The 27,326-nt window shown below is 32.1% G+C and overlaps 1 protein-coding gene across 2 annotated transcripts in view; it reads right to left on the bottom strand.

Annotated features, from left to right (window-relative positions):
• Nucleotides 1-10,529: 10,529 nt before the first annotated feature.
• LOC124352957 (prolactin-releasing peptide receptor-like) overlaps nucleotides 10,530-27,326 on the bottom strand; it is an 81,820-nt gene continuing 65,023 nt past the window's right edge. Inside the window, exons 6-8 of one of the 2 annotated variants that reach the window (XM_046802710.1) lie at nucleotides 26,996-27,130; nucleotides 21,405-21,643; nucleotides 10,530-10,933 (exon numbers count right to left, since the gene is read on the bottom strand). In XM_046802710.1, the coding sequence (XP_046658666.1) occupies nucleotides 21,460-21,643; nucleotides 26,996-27,130 (319 nt within the window). In that variant the 3' untranslated portion in view covers nucleotides 10,530-10,933; nucleotides 21,405-21,459. Of the gene's footprint in view, nucleotides 10,934-21,404; nucleotides 21,644-26,995; nucleotides 27,131-27,326 lie in introns of those variants that run through there. The other variant, XM_046802711.1, reaches the window with a different exon arrangement.

Below are 27,326 nucleotides of genomic sequence, written 5' to 3'. Positions count from 1 at the left end.
TTGTGTGGCAACGTCGCGCAGGCCAGTCCATTCTATTGGTCGCCGCCAACTGCACTCTCTGGTGGTTCCTTGTATAGAACACATTTTCCTTGGAAATTGAACCCATATATATTTAATTTAAATTTTATTGTCAATTCTAACGTTGTAGTTACAGCGACAAATAAAAATAAAAATTGACTATAAATTTATTTGAGAAAAGTATTTTATGCGTTTTACTGAGTAAACACTGACTACAGGCTAAGTTGTTTTGTATTTTAAATAAGAAAAAAAATGTTGTATAGGCCTACATAACTACTGTCGCGTGGTTTTCAGTAAACAATGAAAATAGTTCATAAATTTATTAGCTATTAGAACCTTTGACATAGTAGCTTACTCTGTTGTTCTCTTGAGCTTTGTCTTTGTAAATGATGCAGCGTAATGAGGGGAAGTGGAGGAAGCATTATCAACGTCAAGGTCTACAAGCCTCGTTGGCTGTGGAGCACTTCTAGCTCCCATTATTCATGCTTGCACTGGCACTGGTCTACTACGTACAACAGTAAGCATTTCTTCATGTTTATCACCTATATATAGGTTTTTGTAAGAAATAAATGTTATATTTAATATTTGAGAGAATACTTTAACCAACAGTATACAGCAAGTAAGCACAAACTGTTAAGTTTGTTAACAATGTTAATTATATTTAAGTTTAGATGGGAAACAAGTTTTGAGGGTCATTCCAACCTTGTGCTTTATAATATAAATGTTTCTTGATCGTACTTGCTTGTTTGTAAACACGGCTACCTGAAGTAGTGGAAATTTTAATCATTTCAATTTGTACATAGAATAGTGAAATCAGTTATTAGATCGTTTTGCTTGGCCTTAGGCCCTATCAAATCTATCATTCAAGGGTCTAAATAAATTACACTTTTGTCCGCCTGTATGTCTATATGTACGATATATATATATATATATTTATTTATATATATATATATATATATATTTATATATATATATATATATATATATATATATATATATATATACATATATATATATATATATATATATATGTAAAAAGAACTGACATATAGACGAAATTTTGCATTAAACTTTATTTCTATATATGCAACACTGAGTTCTTTCATTGTGCATGGTTACTCTATATGATTTTTCTGAGCTTTAGTATACATTTCCGAACTTGTCTTATGGGTAAACAACAACGGAGCAACGAAAACATCTCAGAATATATTTGTAAATAAACTGAGTAAAATTATGTGAACATTACGTAACACATATAATGCCGCATACAGCTAAGCATGTACTCGACACGTATAAAGCGTACTTCTACCTTGCAATCGTCTAAATTGTTCATAAAATAATTTAAATACATTTTTTAGCATGACGCGAAAAGTGTTTACTCTAGCGTTGTGAAATATGAAGAATTGCAAATTAAGAACGTACTAATGCCGAGGTATTATCTGATTCCTTTAATGTGGTAATTAGGTTAAGTGAAATACAAAAATGTAGTTTAATGTTAATTGATATTACCTGTGGTATATAGAGTAATTATATAAACTTGGTCTGAGAAACAATATAGCAGCACTGATACCTTGACAGTAAGTTGTCTCAGATCAATGTCGTCTCCTGACCACAGTTATTAGTAACGATCGTAGCTCGTTTGTCCCAGCTCTTATTGCTCACTGACCGATTCTCGGTTTTGGATGTGTTTCACGTTCCTCAGCTCAGTTCTCCGATCACGTGCAGCAGAAATGTCTTGTTCGTTTTACTCTTCTGTTACAGTTGACTACGCTTCCAGGAATTGATATTTATAATATGCTGTACCATATCGGATGGAATCAAACTTTGTTTGTTAGGTTAGTCAGTATTAATTTAATTATACCGCATTCAAGATAAATTTAAGTAGGTTGCAAATAGGTTCACAATCGTTATTGTGCCCTAAACGGCAATAAAGTTTTACCACTCATCAATGGTAATTATAAACTCAGATCAACCTTGCCAACCTTATCTGTGTTATAAGAGAACGTGAACATTGGACCGAATGGACGAAATACATGGGGTTGATACCCAATCACTGAGGTCGCAGTAATAAATACTCGATTTGCAAAGTTTACCTTAAGTTTAATTGTGGCAATTAAAACCTACAAGCACCACTTCTAGATGTAAAAATAAAATAATATATTGCCACGTTGCTACCAAAATAGAGTAATAATGAACTTAAATTATATCTTGGGGTGGGACTAATGGTTCAAATGTTCTATGAAATTTTTCCTACAATCTTAATAATTTAATAAAATTTTAAAATTGACTTCCCTTCACGTCTATGTTGACTCACACGCGCGGCGCCAGCATCTTTGCCCGACATTGCAGCTGTACACAGAAAATGTGAAGATTAGTAGACTAGAAGTCGAAAATATGAACACTGGAAGTACTCGAAGTTGTACTCATAGGTAAAAAAGCACTTATAAACTCGCATTAAACGAAATCACGATGGTATTAGCTATTTATCGAGACAACTTATAATCACGAGAACGTGGTCACGTCAGAAGGACGTCACCACAGTTATTATCTTTATTTATCTTCCAAATAAAACATCATAATTACATAAAAAACATGGCAAATTGGTTTTAATTATTTATTTCATAACTTAATCTTAGTTAGTACCTGAAGATGAAATCACAGATTTCGAAATGTACGAGAAAAATAAAATTTTACAAAAAAAGTGTTAAAAGGTTTATTTATATTGTGTTATACATATCATAATTACTTTACTATTTACAATTTTACTCTGTATTATCTTCAAATTAGATGTCTCGCATGAAAGGGCTAATTTATAACACGAAAATATAAATTTTACTTACGGACAAGGAGGTAGTTAATACGCCAAGAGTTTAATTTCAAGAAAATCATATTAGACTTATGCTAACCAGTAACGAGTAAGGGTTTCGAAAATATGTATTATATAACATTAAACTAACACAACGGTACAACGTGGTATATTTCATATCAGACTAGTTTTATCAGCCAAATCCCATTGAAAACATGTTTGTCATCGAATTCGATCTTATCTATGTATAGTTTTACGTAACCAGATAGACAGACAGAGGAGATTTTTTTGTACGTTACTGAGTAATAACTTTTTTGTTGTTAAATCCAAAGAGTATTTTACCTAATAATCTTATTTTAACCAAAAATGATTTCACTACTTGAAGTTTAAATTAAACGTTTTCTGATCCTTTTTCTTACCTAATAACCTTATTTTAACCAAAATCTTTTCACTACTTGAAGTGCAAATTAAACGTTTTCTGATACATTTTCTATCTACGATACAGTATTGGTTGCACGCTCATTGTCAACTATGGCACACACATAACTATACTCTCAAACAAACAGATACACCATATATTTATACAACTGTCTGATTATATCTGATTTTCTATACTCATCTACAAGGAAATATTAGACGTTTAATTAATGCACCATCATGTCTCGTACTCCACTTTTTCTTGTTTACAACTGTACTCCAGTTTTCCATAGCAGTCTCTGATCTTTCGCTTCTTTTCTCCTCACAACACGGTTAAACCATTAATTACCTACATTGATCAGTGTGTTATATAGTTTCATCACGAAACATATGATTTTGAACACTTGTTAGACGGTGTAAATATACAGTTTTTCATTCCAATAAAAAGAGATATGAACGATTGTTCTCAATTACTCAGTAAGGTGAAGCTTTCCGAGCTGTGAGTGGAAGGAAAAACCCATATTTATGATGAACTTCCACTGCAATCGAAATTTCATTATTGCCCTTTGTATCTGGTTAGTGGACCAAAATCATTGAAGAGCTTGGCTGTCAATATCACCCGTATTGACCCGTCGTCATATTGTCTCCCCAACCTGGCCGAAGGGTGTTCCATATTCACTAACTAAATTGGTTTATATCGTACAAAAACTTCTTTGAAGATGAAAATTTATATTTTAACTTATATTTTAATTCTTTAAAATTCGCACTCATGTACCACAATAAGAGTATTTCGAAATATGTCAATAGAGTTTTTGATAAATCATGTTTGCAAATGAAATTTTACTTCCTTTTGTAAATTATAATTACTCCATTTTGATAACGATATTCCCAACTTTGCCCAGTCGTAATCGTATTTATAATGGCTGTGTAATGGTTGTTGTGCGTAATCGTACAATGAGACTGTGAGAGAAATCTTGTAAAGTATATTCGTTGGGTAATGTAATTTTAAAATAAATTCATTTCCAAACAGCGATTTTCAAGTATTATACATTGTTTGTGTCATAAAAGGTAGAAATAGTGAATTATTTGATGAAGCCGTAAACTTTTGAACGCCATTTTGAGATGTTCAATATTTTTTGAAGAATGGTTCTTTTTACAATAGTGGCATAGATTTATATTTGAAAATGTAATAATTATAATATACTGCAATAATTCTTCATACGTTTTAATCCTTAATATTGAGATATTATTTTTAGTTTTCACTCAAAATACGTTACAGATAGACACATGGTTTAAATATAAAACATTTATTTTTCAAAGACCTTTAAAACAAGTATAACATGGTTTAATCTTCGATTTTTTCTTATGCCCAAATAGATATGCCATATATATGGCTGGATACAGACAATTTATTTGATAAATAGTTTAATAAACTTGAAGTATACTTGACCTTTGAATATAAAAATGACCTTTGTTTTTCTGTTCGACCTCCGTACTTGAGGTGTTAGACTTCTGCATGATCAATGTGGAACAACAGAAAACAAACGTGAGGGTTTACATGTATATAATTTTAATGAGCAAACCCTATATTTGATTAACGCTGTTATGTGGAACGAAACACTTAGCTTTATCCCATTATGTTCACCCATTTTAATTTTTTCAAAATATTGTTTTGTGGTGGCCAAATGTTATAAATATTTCTGTGAAATATCTGTTACAGTTTATTTACTCCAGTTTAAAATATTACTGGTAACACTGGTTTATTTTTAGATTTGTGGAAAATATTGGGTTTTATGTAAAACCCAAGTTTGTTTGTCTTTTAGTCCACCATTTTGAAACAATACAATATTTTTGAAAACAAAATTCACTACAATGTTTCTTCACTAATACTGCTTTAAATCAATTATGTATCTTAGGTTTACATTTGAAAAGTTCTATATTTAAACCAGGAACCTCCAGTTGTGGCACATCTTCCTTAAATTAGGTAAAATTATTTTTAATGGATTTCATATTATGTGATCTATTGTGGTTTTATTTTATTTATATTCTATAATACTACCCGTTCTCCCGACATAATGTGTTTAGGACACCTTAGCATACCCAGCCTGTAAAATTCGTGTCACTAAATTTATATGATTTGCTCAATTAAATGTTCTTTGTTTCATCGTACATCTCACTTTAACCTTTTCCTGGTGTATTCTACTCAAGTTCAGATCTCTATGAGAGATCGTTTTGGCTACTATAAATGTGTCGCCATTTTTACCATTGGCACGTCTTAAGATATTAGAGCGATGATCGCATTAACCACGCTTACCTCATCTCCAATAGACGATTGACAATACTTTGACATTGCTTTGTGCTAAAGATATTTCGCTTTAGACGTCTCCTCTTCCGCTGTATCAAAACCAATTTTTTTTAAAGCTGCATTTCAAGAAAGATTAGTTCTGAGAGATCAAGAATGGTTCAAAGTTCTGATTCGGACACCATTTAATATTTTTAAATTACTTAGTTTATGTTCTTAAATGTGTTATTTAGCTTTATATGTTACTGTGCTTAACATAATATATTTTGCAATAAGCTATGTTTCAACTGTACTCTTGTATAATAAATGTAATAAAACAAATGCCCTTAATATTACAAAACTTCAGGCATTATTAATATTTATATAATTAAACCTGTATTTATAATGGGGTTTATTAGATAACCAAGAAAAAAAAACATCTTGCAGGACTTTGGTGTCCTTATTTATCTATTCCCCGTCTTTACGTAAGCAGTGTTGTTTCAAAAAGTAACATGAAGCCTTGTACGTGCATATCTTCAGAAAAAGTTCTTTTCTAATATTTCATGGTACTGAAAAAATAGCATCCGAAAATTATGATACTCTTTAATAAGGACCGGGATTATTCAGACGTGATAATTAAGGCTGTATAGAGAAGATTTATTTGATAAATAACTTAATACATTTGTTGAATCATACTTACAAATTAACTTTGTTTTCCTGTTTCTAGCTCCGTACTTGAGATGTCAGAATTCCGCTTGATTAATATGGACCAACAAAAACAAAAGTGGGGGTTTAAGTAAGTATATTGTTTATGAGCGAACCTTTTGTTTCCTTGATACTGTTGCGTGTAACTGAATGCTTAGCTTTATTGACAACACAAAACCTTTTAACAATTTCATGTTATTTAAAGGAATGTTTTTGCTTTTAGGTTAGGTTTGGTCATTATCTTCAAAATGGCGATTGAACTATGACTGACTGATTTTAATATTGAACCTATTTTAAATATTGCCCCATTTACCTCCCGCAGGACTCGTGTATGGATCTCGTTTATGGCTACGGTAGAATCTGACGACACATTACCTGAATAACCCAATGGAAGTCCAGAATCGACTGCTAATATCGAGTTACGAGATGCCGGCGAACTCATGACCCACGATCGAAACTCACTGAGGAGCATAATGATTCTAATGGTGATTGGCTTCCTCAGTGTCCAATACTATAAATACTGGACCTAGTCATGATTAACCTGGTTGCTTCAACTTGTATGGCTTAGAAGTACTGGTCACCTCTTCTTTTATATTTTCTGTAAAAGCTTCGACTGGTTAAATTGAAAATTACCCTTAAACCCCCGCATGATTTTGTCCATGGAATTTCAATAGGGAGTACTTCCAATACTTACTGCCCGTCCTTACCTCAATACGCCATAGAGAATGAAGGTTTATAGGTTCTTCCTCTATAGAAAAAGACTAGGAGTAAGTTATAATTTGGAAATTGAAGATCAGTGAAAAGCAGAAGTGAGTAGATTAGTAAAGAAAGATTCTCCTTGTTTATGTGCAAAAAGCTACCAAAACTTTAAAACTCAATAATTGGTACTATGCAATTATTAAATATACAATAGTGTACGTAATATTAAATAAAGTGTATAGAAATTATTACCTCCATGAATTTATACACTTAGTTAGCTTCTTAGGAACTAACTGAAGTCCGGACGGAATTCTCTAAAAGACGTAAGAAGCAAAGTATGGTAACAATCCAGAGAGTATTGCTCTCCTCAGAAAGTTGTACCGGAGAGAAACCAACTGAGAAGTCAAGTACTCAGAAGACGTGACTACATTGCAGATATTAAATTTCTTGGATATCACCTACAGCAGTCTCGATTAATTCAACTTACTAGACGAAAAAGTTTTGAATAATTGATTAGCATACTTGATTTATACCTCATCGATTTAACAGGAAAGTAAGGTTCACGTTGTTCAACATATTAAAGTGTATGAGAAGTCAAGTTGTGACATGAGGAGATAGACAAGTTGCTGTCTATCCGTTCTTTTTAGCCAGAAAGGCTTAGTCTAATATTCTGGCTGAGATGATACTCCAAGAGAGAGCGAAGCTCGCAGTCTTCAACTAGGTACGCTGTACGCAGCATACGCTGTGACAGCAAGTTATCAATTGTACATTCGCATATCAGCCAAGTTTTGGGATCGCGATATGAGTCATTCATCCTTAATCGCTCTCTGTCACTAAACCTTAATGTTTACGCTTAAATACCAAAGCATACCTAAGCTTTCCGGAAAGTCATTAAGTATGTAATTCAAATCTAATGCAGGTGGCTATTATATTCTGTTTACTCAGTTAAAAATACTTAGTTCTCCATCACATAGTAATTGATCAAATTGGTCATTTATAAAGATGATTTTACACTACTTTATGGCTATAATATGTACTTGACACGTTAATGTCAAATGTTCGCTATTTTCATTAAACATTCTCTATTCCAACGTAGTGTTTTTCAATTACTAAAGATGATTCATACGTATCCGTTATTATATTTTGTTCCTCCAAACTTAAATCTCATTAATTTAACTGCCCAATATCTACCATAATGAAGCTGGTCAAGCTGCGATGCCTTTGAGTTTCCAATATTACTATCTTGTGTTACTACTATTTCCACACATACAACACTCACTCGGACTTTGCTTTAGACTTGTGTAGTTAGAAACTTTTATATAATTTTCGTTTCCTTGGGATCACCTATAGTTGCCTTATCTTATTTAATGGCTATCCTAATTTATTAAGTTTTGTTCGCAAATCCAGATCAATCAATATCAATCCAGATCTTTATAATATTTTAGGATTGTCACAAAATGCAAGTCTTCTTCACACATTAGGTGTATCCCTTGTTAAGTTAGGGACCCACCTCACAATAAGCACATTAGGTCACACAGAGTATTTAAATATTTAACTTTCCACTGTTTGCTTAAAGCTATTCACGAAGTGTTTTAATTTAAAAAACTGGCCTATTGATAACAATTAATATAATAATTATATAAGCAAGATATTTAAGTTAGTATTGCTAACCATTCATTTCAGCAATATACTTTGTTTAATATATTTTTACAGAATCTAAATTTGTTTTATTAGAACTAATTGTAAAAATCAATGTATCTAAGGCATGAATCATGAAATCTTTAGGATATGAACTAGATTTAGATCTATGAACTATAATTTGAATAGGAACTATAATATTATCTACTGAACGACTAAATTTAGAAACATTGGTTTTAATACTTTTGAGATATGCAACATCAAAATTGTAAATTACAAACTTTTGGGAAGCCGACAGAACCTTTAAATACCCTATTTATTCACTACTTGCAGAGACCTCCAGTTGCATATAACGGGTTATATGGATCCTCTACCTCTTAATACTGGCCCTCAAGTATTCTTATTGGCAGAAATCTGCTGTGACTAATCTTTTTTAATCCTTTATCTGCATTTTTACTTTTTGTATGCTTTTTTTATCAATTGTTGCATAGCAACACAGTGTTTTTCCAATTTCAATTCTCCATTTCCCATTAATATTGCATTTACTTGAATAGTAACCATTGAAAGATACTAAAGGATCCCTAGCACCCAATTTCAGAATATTTATCCGTATGAAGGTTCTTTATGGAATGCAGGACAAAATTTCTGTTTTTAGTTTACCTGCCAGGAACTTTTCCAACCACTCATGGTCAGCAACATTAAACCTTCAAGGAAGGTGAAATATTTTCATGATCATGTTCTATTTTTCATCAAGGAAATGGTTTATCCATATATATTTTAGTTGTTTCAATCTGCGGAAACGCTGAAAAAAGTGCTGTGAAATGATAATTTCAAAACATCTTTATAGCTAGAGCACTTTTTAAATGTCTTTTTTGCGAATATTGAGTTTAGCTCCAACTTCCGCTTAGTGCAGCGCCTGAAATCTGACACCGTTATAGTCTTGACAACGAGAAGCTTGAGTCCATGCCTGGCTGAAGAGGTCCACTCTCTGCATCGTTTCGACATCAGGAAACATCTAGACAACAAAGGAGCTCTGTCTGAATTCCCACTCTAATCTAGATGAAGAGATGTTCTCATTGTCTCATTCGTGGAACAAAGTCGTTTTAATGCTGTAGATGGAGCTTATATTGGTCACTGTTAAATTACATTAAAATACAAAACCAATATTTAATACATATTATTGTGAGGCCTTTTCGATATCCAAGATACCTTCATCAGACACATCACAAAATTTTGTGTATATCAATGTAAAAGGAGATTTCGGGGAATATTATTTAACAAGTGTTCAAAATTGTAAAAAGATATAAAACCTGTATGTGCACTTTCCTTGTAAACAAAAAAGACCTTAGAGACCTTTAAGTTACGTAAACGATTTGGAATGATATATATGTTGACAGCACAATCATACGAGTATGAGAGGCAAATGATAGAAGGTTTCCGATAAATTACTATGATTCCTGGAAATGAATGAAGGGTAATGTTCACTACGGTTATTAACAGTAATCTAAGGTGGTCTTTTGATTGTGATGGAATACCTATAACAATGATTAAAAATTAATACGTACACGATAAATACCACCAAAAGTCTTTTTGGACCAGGATTTATTGTAAGAGGAAAGCTAATAAGCTATTAAAATGCCCCTTCTATATTTTAGACACCTTCTTATATAACTAAACTGTGTTCATTTGTTTATATGTAGCTGTTGTAGCTCTTCAAAGAAAGCATGAAAAATCATTTTTTTTACATTTCTTTGGCTGTTAGAATCAAACGCCGTTTTTTATAATCCTCACATAAATTAAAGTGTTGTTTTCACAAATGTAATACCCTAAAAGAGGATAGCCACTTAACTGCTTTACACAAAAAAATTTATCGGACTATTTGAAAACAATAATTATAAGGAAAGTAGTTAAAATATCCAATGTTGTCTATAACTATAGGACAGGTATACAAATAAAAATATGGACTTGGCTGAAACCAAAATTAGCTGTACATATATACTTGTTTATTATACACATTAGCATCAAACTTATTATAATTAGTTATTGTATACTTCTTTGGTTCTTTTACAACATTCTTATCAACATTGGTAACATCTCTATTTCATAAAAACTTGGTAAATATTACACGCAACATTAATAAAAACACAACGCGCAATTAGCTGATAAATTACATATAAAAATACATCTACAAGTTGAGCTTGCGACACAGATCGATGTAGAGTACACTGTATGTTAGAGACATACAGATATGTCAGAGCTGTCTCTAGTTGCGGAAGGGTTTTCACTAAATTGTCGGCAACGATTGTTTCACTCAGGTGGTCCCATTTACGGGCTCAGGCGTCTATGGGAACACCCGTCTCACTGCATTCCTGTAACAGAAACACTTCGTTAAATGGAATTGTTTTGTTCCCATTTTTTATTCTTGTAAAACAATATAAACTACCACATTTAATAGTGTGCATACAATCAAATGTTTAGTGTTGGACAACAATATTACTGTTTTCACCGACATTCAACATTTCTTGGCTGAATGTCTTAGCGAAGTTTATCTTTCGACGCCTGGAATAAATTAATTCTGTGTGTCTGTCAACAAGATACCTCGAAAACGAACTGAGTTCGAAACTTTATGAAGCAGATCGAGACCTTCATTTCTATATATGGGTCGTCGAGTTCGAGTACGGTGCATGTCACTCCATTTGGCTGAGCGTTAGTGAATTATTTCCCATTCGTCACAAAGTTTTTAGTTGGTACCATGGTAACCTTGACAAAAAAATTTCAGAACATATAAATTTGTAGATAAACAGTACAATAATAAATTCCATTTTCACATGAGTTACAAATGAAGCTGCAATCTTGAAATTTTGCACGCAGTCTCAGTAAAGCCTGTTATTGACACGAGTTGGGTACTCAAACTTTTTGTTAATTTATACAAAGAGCAATTTAAATTTTTTTAAACATTAGTGATGTGTGTGTTTAAGTGTGAAAATTAATCCTTATTGATATATTATCAGGCAATTGTTTGGATAAAAAAATTTTGAATTTTTAGAAATTGCTTGACAAGTATTTAGTCTTCCGAATACATGTTAGTTTAGTGATTTAAACACACGTGTGACAAAACATTATTTTTTCCAAGACGTCTAATTAAAAAAGTATTAACATTACAATAAACTCGAATTCAGTGAGTGGATTGAGTTTTAGCATAATTCTATTAATTTGACACCAAAACATTATAGTTGTTAAGCGGCAAGTTGAAATTCAAAAACTCAGCTTGCATCCTCGTATTTTACAGTCAATATTTTATTGGTTTTGGATAAGTTTCGTTAAAACTATTATTCGTCATAAAATTATGGAAAGTTTATAATTAAATTCCATTTATAATCCAATCAATGCGAAGTGATAAAATGTTATGCTGCTCAGAAATAGTTTATTGGAAAATTTGGCACAAACATTAATTACTTTGGGATTCATTCTTTCAAAGTGTTTAAATGTGGAGAACGGAAATTTTTCTGAAATTGGTTTGGATGGACAATCAAGAAGGAAGTAGGAATGATTAGATTTCCTGTCAGTGACCGGAAGTCCACGCCTGATGGTGATTGATTTAGTAGTCCCGTGTAGTCACTCGACCTGTGCCCAGTCATGGTACACTGGAGATGAGTATACTGCCGAACCTATATTGATGATTTGTATCATTCGTTTCACCCTTTAAAAAACGTAGAATCAACATAACTTCTAATAATCTTCTAAGTAGCCTATATCAAAAATTTAATAAATTTTTTAATCAAGTTGTATTGGTAATTCAAAGAGCGAATGAAACGCGTTATAAATTTGCTAACCTTTGCACGTTGTAACAAAATAAATCTACACAAGGATGCAAATGAAACAATACATTCAGAGTTAATTTTGAAAATGTATAAAGTAAAATTTAGCACATCAATTATAAAAAGCCAGCACAAAAATCCCATCCTACATGTAACCAGCGGTAATAGTCCAGGAAACGATTTGAATTGTATAAAACACACAACCTACATTTTCTTGAAACTGATAGATAAATTTCCCCTAATTAAATAAATCGATTGTCGGCTGTGTTAGATTTAGTAGAGATCGAAATGGGGTGGAATCAAAATGTTGAAAAATATGAAGAGACAATTTTCCGCTGGTCATTTTATTTTTAGTTCGACACCACATAAAATCATCCGTTAGATACGTAAATTGTTGATCTCCAGTTTGATCTCCACCAAAAGTTGCTTGACTGATTATTGATTTGTTTCTTAGGAAAAAAGTTCTCTAGATATTTTTTTTTTTAAATCGAGTTGTTTGTTTATACATTGCAAATTGACTCCCAGCTCCTGGTCTATAAAAGGTACTGCTCAGGCAAATTAATTTGTTGCTGTTTTTCAGGGTTTTTTTTCTGAATGTCATCTCAAAGACAAAGAGCTATCAATAGCATGAGCTAAATCAGAAGAGAGGGTTTGAAAAAGCATTCTACCAGTTGTAGCAGCCTCCCTTCGCGATGAGGTTCACGCACTGGGTTGTATCTTTACTCATTGAAGAGAATAAAACCTGAAGAGTACGTCAAACCGTCCAAGAAGACTGAATGGAATCTAAGATTAAGAATGAATATTGCTAAGTTTGGGTAGCTGCTCAGAACTTCTCACAGTGGTATATAAGTATACTGACGTATATAAGTGTATATCCCCTGTACTCTCTGCTTTTCACACGTACAGAAGGATTTCACTGAGAAATATAACAATGACTTCTATACTGACCAGCAAGAAGATGAGTCACAAGTTAAGATTCCAAGTGGAGTAGACATCTTTTGCGAGGCTATTTTCTATTTTAAAATTAAGAATAAGGGCAAAATTCTATCATCAAACATTAAATGGTGTAGCAAACAACTCCTTCGTTTTTACTTTCTTGATTGCCAAAGAAATATTAATTTTTTATCTAACAGAAAGTCCAGAAAGAATTCACTTAACATCATAACCAAGGATGGTCAGCGTCAAGGGAGTGATTCTGAAAGTTTACTCCATTTTTCTGAATCAAAGCTCAAACCAACAGATATTGAATGAGACTCTCGAGTGAGTGTGGAAAGCGTGCGACATCCCCTGAGACTCCCGCGGTAGTTGTTTTCTCAGAAAGCAGTCCCTAGAACTAGTCTCTTGTGTTGTGTCTACTCTCTAGACTCATACAATCTACTCCCCATTTGACAATCGTCCTTTTGTTATAGCATTCTCTTGAGTCAATTGTCTTTACTAAACAAAGTGTTCTTGGAAAGCAGACATTCTTTGATGGTTTTTTACCCAGTAGTCACATTTGCTTCAAAAACATCCTGAAAAACTGTATTTAACACCAAAAAACGAGTAAATAAACGTTCCTGCGTAATCTGTATTTTGCGCAAAGATGGCGATAACAAGTTAAAATATTCTTTTAAAAATTGTAAGATGGTGAAGTCGGTTATTTGTTGGTACAATATATTTTGATTTTTAAATACAATTTGGATTAAAGTACCTACTTTAAGACCACAAATACAATTTTTAAAGGCAGGAACTATGATATTTTATTCCACCAGAAGTGTAAGGACTTTAATTAGGACTTTAAAACAGAGTTTTGGACATCTCATAGAAATCAGACCTAAACACTCTTAAAGATGTGAATTTTTTACAGTGCTCACGTGAAAGATGAATGGAAGTAATGTTTTTTTTTTTTTTTATTTAAAAAACTATTTACTTAAGGCATAAATAAAAAAGAACATGTCATGCCCTGAAGTTAATTAATTACATACTACGAAAATGTCGCGTTTTTATTCGAGTTTGATTACAACGTAAATTTTCGACTTTATACGCTTGTAATTCGTGGAGACTGAAAATATTTTTTAAATTTAGAAATATAAAATAGATATGAGTTTATTTTAAAAAAATACTTCCCCAACCATATATTGATTGCACCAACTTAACGCTCAGAAAACAATTGACAACGTTGCATGAGCGTTAAATCTAGAAGTATTTTTCAAGAGGAAAACAAGACATTTGAAGGTAACTTAGTTATTTATGTAAACGACAAATAGAATGAAAAGTAATGATTAAGATTTAACCATTTACCTTAAGATTATTAAGATTATTAAGTTATAAATGTTACAGAAGTATTTTACAGTGGTACTTTTATACCATCTCCTATCATGATATTCACTTAAAAAATATCTTCTCTTTTCAAAAAATTATTCATATATTATTAATAGGATATTTTTTAAATCCCTTTTTACAATGAACATAATTTCAATCCAATATTGGCAAGAGTCACTTACAAATATTGTATTATATATACTGCGACTCGAATACAGGTTCTCCCTTTTTCGTGTGAGTATGCTAACTCTTCCGCCACAGATTCCTTTCATATCATTTGTGTGTACTCTATCTAACATATATTGAAATAGCTAAATAAAACTCAATATTCAACAGGAGTGCATGAAATCGTGTTGGTGTCGGGACCCTATCTTATACTCGTATCTCAAGGATGACATGTCTTATGTTTAAAGTATAAAAATACTTAATACTAATAGGCTGAGATTTAGCGTAGCCTATAACTCGGAGACCGTAACAATGCATTTCTGTCTGTCTGTCTGTCTGTCTGTCTGTCTGTCCGCAAGATATCTCGAAGATGAAATGACCTACAGACTTGAACATTTTCATGAACCTTCATTTCTACATGATCAACACTGAGTTTGATAGTGAATGTCTCAGTGGGCTAGGTGTTAGGTGATATTGTTACATTGGTCTTATGGGTAATAATGATATCAGAGCGAAAATATCAGAATAAATAAATGTGTAACAGGCTGTGTAGAATCATATGTGATTTGAACATGTAAAATTTTCATTCGTAAAGCAAAAAGATAAAAAAGAGCGGAAAATTAGTGTTAAAATTCAGGGACAAGATTTGATTTCAGAGGGGTACTCACTTTATATTACCCTCCCTAGGTCACAGGAACTTTTATTAATTGAACATTGGTATGAAACCTTACTTAATGAACGCATATTGTTGTGTTACATGTGGGAAGATGTCTCGAGAAAGTTCTCGTCCATAGGCTAAATTTTTCATGAAACTTCATTTCTACATAGACAAGAATGTGCACGTATATGATGGTGACCACGGTCTACAATGAAATTTTGCTGAACGTTAGTTTTGTTTCAATTTCCTTTTATGTGATTGTCTGTCTGTATATCCACCCGCAGGACATCTCGTGAATTAATGAATTATAGATTAGAAGTTTGACACGCAATCTCAGCGAAGCCTGTTAAGCGACACGTAGTGTGGTGAAATCCTATTTTTTTAAGTAACAACTTTTGTTACTAGTATTACACATCTGGAAAATTATGCGTTGAGATCGAGTGCAAATAAATGAACGGATTTTTAATAAATTGCATCATATTAGGTAACACCTTTTTGAATTCACTCATTTTCGTACAAAAAAAATTCCGTGATGGCATTTAGCAATATGTGAAAAGTGTGCAGTAATGAATCAACGGCGACGTTTCATAACGTTAACATGAAACTTTTGTTTGAATTTTGTCCACTGACTGGATAGCAACCACATGGTACTCATAAATCACGTATCAATTTGTCAAACCTCTTTTTACAAATATGTCAGTCCGTTCTAGAAATATGAAATTCGTAAAAATAGTACTTTATTATATGTCCATTTTAAATATGAGGTTTTACATAATGTGCCAAATCGGAGAGTACCTCATACTTATAGTGAAACTATTCGCAGTGCGATTCAACTTCGGTCCTAGTACTCTTTTGAAAGAGTTTGAAATTTTGTATTATCTAAATAAACATAAAATCTTTTTTTTTTCAAAGGATAAGTTTTTTTAGTACAAGAATGTGTTCTTAGTGATAAGAAAAGTGTTTTGTAGTATAAATTGGGATATGTAAAATGATCAGAATCTTAATAGATAAATCCCACTATTTTCCGTGTGTCATTTTAAGATAGACAAGCCTTCAAAACATCTTTTCCACATGTGGGTTAGTTCTTGACAGAACGTTCCTAGATATTTAAACTTTAAACATAGATTCCTCTTCTTCCAAGGAAGATCTCTATTTTTTAGGTCAGAAAGTGAAAGGGCTTAATGAACCACCATGAATGTGAATGCATCATGAAGCAAGATATATCGAGAAAATGTTTATCTTAAATTGTGCTCGAAACTCATTACTACGTAGACAAGAGTGAGTTTTAAGATGGCGCATGACCAACCATGGAAACTGGCTGAGCGCCATTTAAGCCTATCACTTAATAGGCTGAGGTCATTTCTCTTTTATGTGTCGGGGAATGTAAAACTTATGTCTGTATGTCTGTCCATAGACCATCTTCAGAACGAAATTAGCTATAGATTTGAAATTCTGTATGCAAGTTTAGCGAATCCTCACTCGAGGTGAGGCATGCTCCTACCTTGATGGACTAGAGTGTCAAAACACCGGGATAAAAGTTCATTCTATCCAAAACTCCAAATTAAAAATTTTGAAATTGTCCAACTTTGACCGTACGTCAATAAACTTGGTAGGCTGTACAGTTAATACCAACGCCTACATTCGTATTGTTCAGCAATTGAAAATAGAATATTGAAAATTCTAAGATTACAATTGCTTTCTATTTTGTACTTATATAATGTGATAATAATGACAGATTAAAATTAACGATAACTGTTACAAAAATTAAACATTATATATATATATATATATATATATATATATATATATATATATATATATATAAAAATCTTGAGTCACGATGTATGTTGCCAATAAACTCCAAAACGACTGAACCAATTTCAATCAAATTTCACATGTATCCGTAATTTAGTCTAACTTAGAAGATAGGATAGTTATTATCTGAATTATTCGCTTATGTCGTGAATATAAACGAATAAAATGAAGAAAAGTTTTCAAAGCGCCTGCACATTATAACCTGCAATTACGAGATAGATACGTATATTAAACAGTGAAACACTATTTGAAGGCGCTAAGTTATGATGTATAATTGTCTAAACTAAATTTTTGGTTGAACTTAAAGGTTGAGTGGTAGACCACTTTGTAATAAAATACATTATGCATGTACAATACATTTTTGACATATTTTCTTGATCGTGACATCAAGGTAAAATCTACATCGGGGTTGGAAATATAATTTACTTCAACCAGAAATGCTCTTACGCGGGCAAAACTTACGAAAAGCGTGCGAAGCCGCGGGAAACAGCTAGTATATATATAAATTTCTTGAAAAACAAAGATGGAAAAGGTTATGTTCGAGTTTTTTATCATATAGTTATTATTATCATTATTATAAAAGATTACAGAATCATATGTAAAACATAAATACATTTCAATTATATTATATGCTATATTAGTTGAACACAAATTATGAATGTATTAAAAAACTATTATATTACATGTTATGTGTAATATAATGTGGGGGTTTGGCTTATGGATAGAAGATGGAAGAGAAAAGTGAAAAGGAGACCGAAACATAGGAGTAATACTTTTTGTTATAGATAAAGATCCCGCGGAGAAAAGATTAATGTCCCTTTTACCTAACCACCTCTTACAGCTCTCATGGGTACTTTTAAATCTGGAGTGATCACAGATAAATGATATTGTCTTTAATTTTGTCATTACTTATTCTATTTGTTTTGTACTTAAGACAATGCCTTATCAGGACTATAGTTCATTGTGGAAATTGTGGAAACAAATGTCAAAATTGTTATTCAATATACCGTTTATTTGTTTCAAGTGGTAACTGATGTCCTTTTATATTTCTTTTTTGTTTATTGAAAAATATAGAATCAATATTATATATTTTTCCTGACTCGGAATAAATGAACGATCTCTTTTTCTTCTAGATTTGAGATTTTGAATAAAAACAAGATAAAAGAACAGATTAAATCACTTTTAATGGGATTTTTATTTGAATAAACTTTAATAACATGATTTTCTTGAAAAACAAAGATGGAAAAGGTTTTGTTCGAGTTTTTTATCATATATTTATTATTATCATTATTATAAAAGAGTACAAAATCATATGTAAAACATAAATACATTACAATTATAATTATATGCTATTCTGTTTTAGATCTTATTCCTATGAATAAACATTTTATTTTCGATTGAATTTCTCTAGCACAAAAAAAACTTTGGTATGAATATCAAACAGTACAAGGACTTATTGTAGTTATTTTTAGCTATTTTTCATATCAAATCATCGTTGTGTAATAACAGTGACTTTTATAACCTGCTCCATTGTGGCATACAGCTGGAAGGGGATGATAAGCCGGCTATATTTAACAAGGGCACAGAATTAAAAACAAAACCATTAATCCAGTCGTCGGTGTGGTGGGAAGGGTTGGTTCAATTTAAACGATGAGTTTACCTCCAGTTTACCGTCCGCTTAGCGAAGCGCCTGAAATCTGACGCTGGCATAGACTTGAGTACTGGGAAATGAGTCATGTACGTTTGAAGAGATCCAAGAAAGTCGGTTGACTAGCATAGACTAACATCACGATTACTGAGATTTGTGTTTGAATATAAATAAAGAGTCGCAAATATTGGGCTAAAATGTGAAAACATTTGTATTTAATGTAATTTTTAATAAATTCAATAGTTGTGGGTCCAAAGTTTGTATTCTTGATTTCATTTAAATCTATGCCATGCCGGAATTTGTAATATTTATGATAAAAAATTAATTATTTTGCTTATTAAAATTTTAATTTATTTATTAGCCACTACCTGCAGTTTTGCACAAAGCTGTAATAATAATTTCAGTTCTACCCTGATGAGTTCGTGACGCGTGCACAAACTTCTTTTAAAGACGAGGACTATGATGATTTTCCTGTCACCTTCGGGTAGTGACTGGGTAGGATTTGGTATTGAGTATGGAAATCAGCATCCTATCCAAGAATACCAAAATTTTCATGGTTCAGATTAAACGCAAATGTAGAACTTTATTTGACGCCGATAAATGGAGTTTAACTACGATCCACCCACATACTTTCTGTTAGCTGATGAAAACCCCTACCTTAGTATGTACATGTTTAAATACATTCTTTGGTATATTGGCATCCCCTAATTTTGAACAATTCTGCATGAAAATCAAATTAAGCTCATAATTTGCCTGGTACAGTCACTGAATACAGTAGAACACTACTATAGAGTGCCTTCTGTAACCGTGACATCCGTGTAACTCGGAGTAGGTTGACAGCGACATTATCGATCAGGCTTCTTCACCTTGACCTTGGACTGTTGGACCTCAGATAATGATAACGTTTGTCAACACTTAAGTCTTGAAACGATATTCGATTCCAATTACGACCGTTGCCTTGACCTGGATCGGTACAAGTTTTATTAACTTTCCCTCTCAATGTCGAAGTCCTGAGAAAGCGAAGGTATTCAATAAACCCAGTTCAAGTTATAGCTGCTAAACCAATAACATCGATCTCTGTAGCAATTATTTCAGTTATTTATCTAGTAATATAACACGTTGTATTACAATATTACAGTTCTTTTTGAAAACTAAAATCTGAAAATAAAAATATAAATTAAAAAGTAACCATTCTAATTAAGAATGTATATGAATTGTACAAATACCTTGTGCCATACTTTCCTTTTTCGAAAATACACACTGCTTAGAAAAATAGAGCCCTTCAAATTATCAAAAATTATTTTTTTGTTTTAAGTATAACTGCGTCATTTAATATAATGGGGCCAAATGTTTTATTTTACTTACGTGTTAGTTAAGGGATGTGGCTAATACATTAAAAAAATAATATTTTTTCTATTGCTTATGTCAATTTCAACATAACCAAACTCTACGATTAAAAATATATTCAGAATACAACCTAAACTCATCAGATTGTAATGAATAATTTCGTTTTAAATATCCTTTAAGTTTAGAGAATGATTTTTATACAGTCAAATATATACTACTTAATTAATACAATGAGAAAAGTACAAGAAATAAATGCTACACCATTTATGTCATGGCTGCTATCACAAAACTTATTTTTCTCAAAGTTTTGAACTCTTAGTTTTTAATGTGTTTTACTAAATACTTTTATGAAATGTAAAAGTGTTAGTTTAGCTTCAAGAATTTTCCATAACCATTATTTCTTAACGAACAATACACAGAATAAGGCTAAAACATGGAATATAATTATTTTATCGACCTATAGTTACATAAAATTTTTAAAAAGCAGCATTTATAAACTCTGTACGCAACTAATAGAATGAAACAAATCTCCAATACAATGTATAGTACGTTACGAAAAATTAAAAAAAACAAGCTTTATATTTGCATTTTTAAATTAGAGTTATGTGTCTAGTATTAGAGTTTTTTTTATTACCAATAAATCTCTTACAGTTTTATAGTAATTTCGATTTTGAATCTTCATAAATTAAAATAAAATCATTTTATTAAAGGTGGATTAAACTCGTATTTCTCTAACACTCAAATAAATTCCATGATTTGTACTAAAAATATTTTTAGTAGTGTTGTATTAGATAATAATAGATTTGAAAATACTTGGAAAATAAAAAACAAGAACATGGGGCATTAGGAACGGATAATTAAGTTATCTCTCATCCACCTTCTATAAGTATTACATCTTTCTCAGATATACGAGTAACATTCTTCATTGTCTTTCTTATGAAGAAACCCAGTTTCTTATCGATTCACAGCGTTCATATTATTGTTAATACCTTCACTTCTGCAGCTCACCTACGCAACATCCACACATTTTGGTTATTAGTAAATAGCAAATAAAAATGTAAAAGCACAGATTAGTTTTTAAACGTTACCTTTATCCAGGGGAGATGTCACACTAGACCCTCCTTAGCGGGCCAGGAGCGGTGATCAGGAGTTGTTGATGACGGGGGTCGTGCTGAGGGTACCCTCGCTGTTGCGACCAGAGTCCGAACACGTTCGGGTGTGGCGCACAGGTATCTCCCCTGGTCGCTGGTCCTGCGGTGACTCACAGCTCCTCCGGATGTGTCGGTTACTCAGCCGGAAGTATCCGCGTAGTCGCTCCTTGGTGGATCTGAAAAAGGTTAAGTTACTCCAGGTAACATCACTTCACAAAGAAAGAACTGTATTACAGGCTGTAGATAAGCTGTTGTTTGGGAAGATCAAACAGTAATAGTCTTACTAGGGGTTTTTTGAGAAACGTGAACTTTACAAGTAATTTAATTCTAATTCATTAGTGCCTGGTAGGCTCAGAGGAAACGACTGGTAACGGAAAGGTACCAGTTCATTTTGCCGCTGAGCCAAAGCTGACACAGTTTCACTTGTCTAACAAACCCTCCCCCTTGTATTAACAATGATTGAGACAATTAAGGTGAGGGTAGTAACATATAGTAATTAACTGTATGAGGGTGAGCTTGATCTCCACACATCCACTTTTCAAAAGTAACAGATAAACACTGACAATATTCTGAACTACATATATCTTGTTGAAACTTTTTCACGGCTTTTAATAATACACAAACTTATAGTAGCAAGTACCGTGCCTCGTATTTTCAGTCCGTATGATAAAAAGAAAGAAGAAGTGACCTTACACAGAACATTTCTTTCCAAACCATCTAGGAACTTTGACTTTGTACTAACATCGTGTGTTTATACACTGCAGATCCTCTTCAAAAAGAGATAAAGTTACGCATTCCATAAACAAAAAGCTAATTCAATAAACAATTTTTTTCCATTAAGATAATTATTACATGTACTACTACTGTAATATTTAAAAGTGGTGAACACCATACTTATAATTAATAATTAAGGTAAATTAAGACCATTGTATTTAGTCTTGAACTGTGTAGTGTGGGAAAAGTGAACTTCAGAAGGCCAAGTTCCTTTTTTCAGCAGACTGGACGAAAATAATGATGAAGTATCGGCCAATTTGAGTTTTAAGGTAAATGCATGGATATTCTATTTCAAGTCCTGGAAGTTACATAAATAAATAAATGATATTTTGATGCTCATTTTTCCACTTACAGGTTATAAACCATTTAAATTTCTGCTTTTTGTTACAACATATTCCATGAGTTACACATATGAAATAATTATATTCTTTGTTTAAAACTGTATTCTTTATTTGAAACTGTTTTTGACGTGACAACGTCTTAAATTAGGTTGCGGCTCGGAGTCACTCATGAAAAAGTGTAACGCCCGGTAACGTTACGATGCCCGTCCAGTGGGTCCGCCGCACGGGATCCGCACGGGATAAAGCAGATAACTGTGGGTCCGCCGCACGGGATAAAGCAGATAACTATGTTTATTCGTGAAAATGTGGAGTGCTTAGATTCGTCATTTACAACAACTACAACAATAAAGGTAAATAATTGTACACTGATATTTCATTATCGTAAACTATGATTGATTGATTAATTGTTAGATTGACACAAAAGTTGAGAAACTGAGTTTATAGGTTATGTCATACTATTGACAAATGTTGATAGTGTTAAGTAAATTATTAGTTTAAATCACTCTGCAATCAATCGTAATTCAGTCGATTGAGAAGAAAACAGCGCGTATTGCTAGTCAAACATTTAAAATAACAAATTATAACCTCTAACCTGTCATAACAGTGCGACCAAACAAACGAACTAAACCGACCAATCACCACGCGCGGAGTTAGAATTTAACTGGGTTTAGCAAGAATTTCAAATTCCAATTTTAGTAAATGTTTTATTCAACTTTACCATTTACAATAACAAATTTTAATTAATTATGTACAATGTTTTAGTAAACAAAATATATTTCTATAGTTAAAATTTGTGCAATTCTTATTTTCATTCAATTCCTTGTTCCTATTGTGCAATTTAATAATATTCATATCAATAAATATTCTACCGAGAAAAAGACGTTGTCACGTAAAATCTTCGCCCGTAAAACCGACTTTACAGACAACCATAATTTTTTTTACAATGGAATGATTGTGAGGGAAACAGGATTTTTCCGGGAATTTTCCATTGCTCAGTGATACAAAAATGAATGAACCAATAATAAAATGGCCCACTCCCGTTCTCTCCTTTTCCGCCATTTTGTTTCTGCCGTGAAGATTGCCATTTACTATTGGCCTCTGGCCAGTCGAAGGTGGTTGGTTGGCGAATGCAGATCTATTGTGATCTATATTCCGTAGTTTAGTTTTAATAATTATTTTGTGTTTTATTAAGTGCATATTATAGAGATAGTGAAGTTGGTGGTTTTTATTCCTGACTTATGCGTGTCACAACGCTCTAGAATCATTTGTTTATTTTAACCCACATTCTAATTATATGTTAGGTTAGTTATTCACCTGAAGAAGAGATCAGATTGCAGATCTCGAAACGTAGTGTTACTAAATTTTTGTATCACTGAACGATGGCAAAATTGTATTATTGCTACAAATTATTCAAAAAGATAATATGTTTTCAGTAATTCAACAACGTTATATGTTTTTTTTTAACAATTTTCGAGGATTAGAAGCTTTTTTGACACTTTGAAGAAGAGCATACTAAAAACCGCGAAATATAGTGTTCTATTCATTGCAACACACACCGAAGGTAAATATTTGTAATCTTGCTATCTTTACGAATAAATTTTTGTGAATTTAATATTATTATGAATAAATATAAGTTAACAAATATTTATATCCGACTTCTTTATAGATAATTATTACATGTCAATGCAACACAGAATACTGTTGTTCTAGAGCATCTGGCGTAAATTCAAAAACCTTAACACAGTGCTAATTGAACGCCAGTGTCAATTGTGTTTGGGTTCTCAATTCACATTTTCAGAGTGCTGGACCGAAGGTTCATTATCTCGGCGAAAAAGGATGCGCGATTGTTTTTATTTCAGCACAGCGTTCATTAATGAACTCGGTTAAAGTTGATGGACGTAATTATTTGTATAATTTTTTTGAATCATGGGATCGTTTGATTCACGCTTTCCATGGGTAAGTTAGAAGATTTTGTATTAAGGTATTAAGGTATTTTTCTTTTTAAGGAAATCGAGATTAAGTTGCGGACATATAAGAGCCAATTTTCCTGGTATGAGCACAGAACCTGTTTTTGTTTAAATAAATAAGTCCCTAAAAAAATAATGATCATCAGGCACTCTAGGTTTGACGGATCTCGTAATGGAAAGATATCAAAAGTTAAAAATTAAAATTATATTTTATCTTGGATAATATATTTTTTACTTCTTTATGTTCTTACTTAAAACCAACCATCAGATACGTAACTAAATGGCCAATCAGAATCAGATGGCCACATACGGACCCTCAAAATGGCGTTTCTCAGCCAGTTTTTTAAGTATATAGGTAAAAACATTATGACAAAAAAATTTACTACTTTATATTTTTATCACTTATAATTGTGAACCACGGCTTTTATCCAATAAAATAACCGCGGCTTACGATCGGTTTCTTTTTCAGGGAAATGTCTTTATCGATTAAAAAATCAGGTTGTGTGTTTATACAATGAAACTTGACTTTTGGCTTATATACTAGGAATGCTTCAACGAATACAACGTTTAACTTATAAAATTTCATTACTTTGGCTTCTTTATTTTACTATGCAGGGGTATATGTAAGATCCTAAGTATCCGGATCTTGGATACGGATTGAATAAGATTGAATAGACAAGCCTATGAAATCTTCCTTCAACGACATAATGGAATAAATTTGTATGAAAAGGTGAACCTAGAATATGGACAGAGAACGGTGGCTACACCAACAGCCTTTAGAAATTAATCATCAATCAGTATTAATAATTGAAAATTTTAAACGCTCAAAGTTTTTAATAACCGTTTTTAACATAATGGGATTTCAAAAACGTCCTTAAGGTTTATTAAATGTGTCTCTACAAAATCGTACAACAATTGCCAGGATCTGTATCCTGAGCAAACATGTGGGTTAATTTCTATGTTTGTCTCTCCCTTAAGCCAATAATCCGACCAATTACGAATCAAACATCTCCGTTTGAGTGTTAAACATTTGTCTTTGCTCTGCGATAATTGAGTACTTAGCTATCATTAGTAATCTAAAGTTAATACAACATACTAATAACTGTAAAATTTGAGCTTTTAATATGAAAATACTGTATATTAAAATGTATATAAACATATAGGCTTCTTTTTACAGTTAATAAATGAAAAATTAATTATATAAAATGTACAAGGCCATGAAGTAATGAAACTTTATTTAGCACGTATGTAAATTAAAATAATTAGCATATAAGCAGTTCTTTAAAGTTGGAAAACAATTCATAAATAAATTCATATGTAGCCTTGGCATTTAGGGAATTACATTTCTGTCACAGGGGTGGGATTTCGTCCTGGTGATAGCCAATGAAGTCAATAGAGAACAAAAGCTTGCCTGCCGATTCAATTTAAATACGCCATTCAAAGAAATGATAGATAAAATTTAAAGGTTTTTTATTTTTGTGTGTGTGTGTGTGTGTGTGTGTGTGTGTGTGTGTGTGTGTGTGTGTGTGTGTGTGTGTGTGTGTGTGTGTGTGTGTGTGTGTGTGTGTGTGTGTGTGTGTGTAAATATTTCAGTATTGCAGGTGGTAAACATCAGGAGACAAGTTAGCACAGCACTATATTAAAGTAGGGGATGAAGAGTTTGTGATCAGGATTTAATTTATCCATATTAATTAAATGAGAGTATATAATTAATATAATGGCATAAGATATCCGAGTGTAATATTAATGACATGGATGCAGGTGATGGAGCTACATTAATTCAATTAACATTGAACACATAATTTGTTACAAATAAAAACTTCAGTTATTATTTAGGTTAAATAATAGGAATATACAAAAATAAACCTTTTAACGCTATTTGTAGATTTTATTTCGTACAATGTACCTTTAATTTTACTTCATTTACATTAACCTACAAGTACCTGATGATGAATTCGTTGAATTCGAAATGTAAATTATACGAATTAAAATCTATAAAAAGGGTTAAAAGGTTTATTATTGTATATTTATATCAAACACTTTTTGAGGCTACATTTCTAATAATTCAATAATAGGTTTAATTTAGGTTCAAATTAGGTTCAAGGTGGGGTGATACACATATTGAAGAACGTAGCAAATATTAAATGTTAAATAAATACTAAAATAATGGAATTAAAGAATTTTGAAATAAATTTAGGCATTAGCATAGGTAAATTAGTTGATTTAAAGAATTATTCTGTAATCTTTAAATATTTAAAATCCATTCTTGGGAGCATTTTTATGTTCTAGAGCTGCTAATGAGTAAATACATAGGAAAAAACAAACTTGTATAGTTAACATTGCTTACAAACTATACATGTTGGGTATTATTTCTGTACCACCGTGTTACAAGACAGACAAATTAAAGATGATTAGTTAAAGAGACTGTTAGAGAGTTGTAACTAACTTTGTAGTCCTCCAGTAGAGAAAGATGAGCGGTGTGGTGCACGCTGGGAGGAATGCGAACCACACGAATGTCACGTATGTAAGGTCGAAGTGACCGGTGTTTTCGTACGTCTCTGCCACTGCCAACTTGGCTAGCCTAAACAGAAGAATTAATATATTATTTATTTACTCATTTAAAATAATTCATAGCCTACATTATGAATTCAATTGCTTCCTTACATTTAACACGGTGTCAGTAATCGATTCAATATTTTTGTTTGTCTTCTAGCGTTAAAATGCACTTTAAGTGTCCCTTCCCCTCATAATGAATTTTCCCTCACAGTTTTCTGATT

Source organism: Homalodisca vitripennis, chromosome 1 (genome assembly GCF_021130785.1).
Source record: "Homalodisca vitripennis isolate AUS2020 chromosome 1, UT_GWSS_2.1, whole genome shotgun sequence".
NCBI classification, from domain to species: domain Eukaryota; kingdom Metazoa; phylum Arthropoda; class Insecta; order Hemiptera; family Cicadellidae; genus Homalodisca; species Homalodisca vitripennis.
Note: the sequence above shows the minus strand (reverse complement) of the source record. Positions and strands in the feature narration are given on the sequence as shown.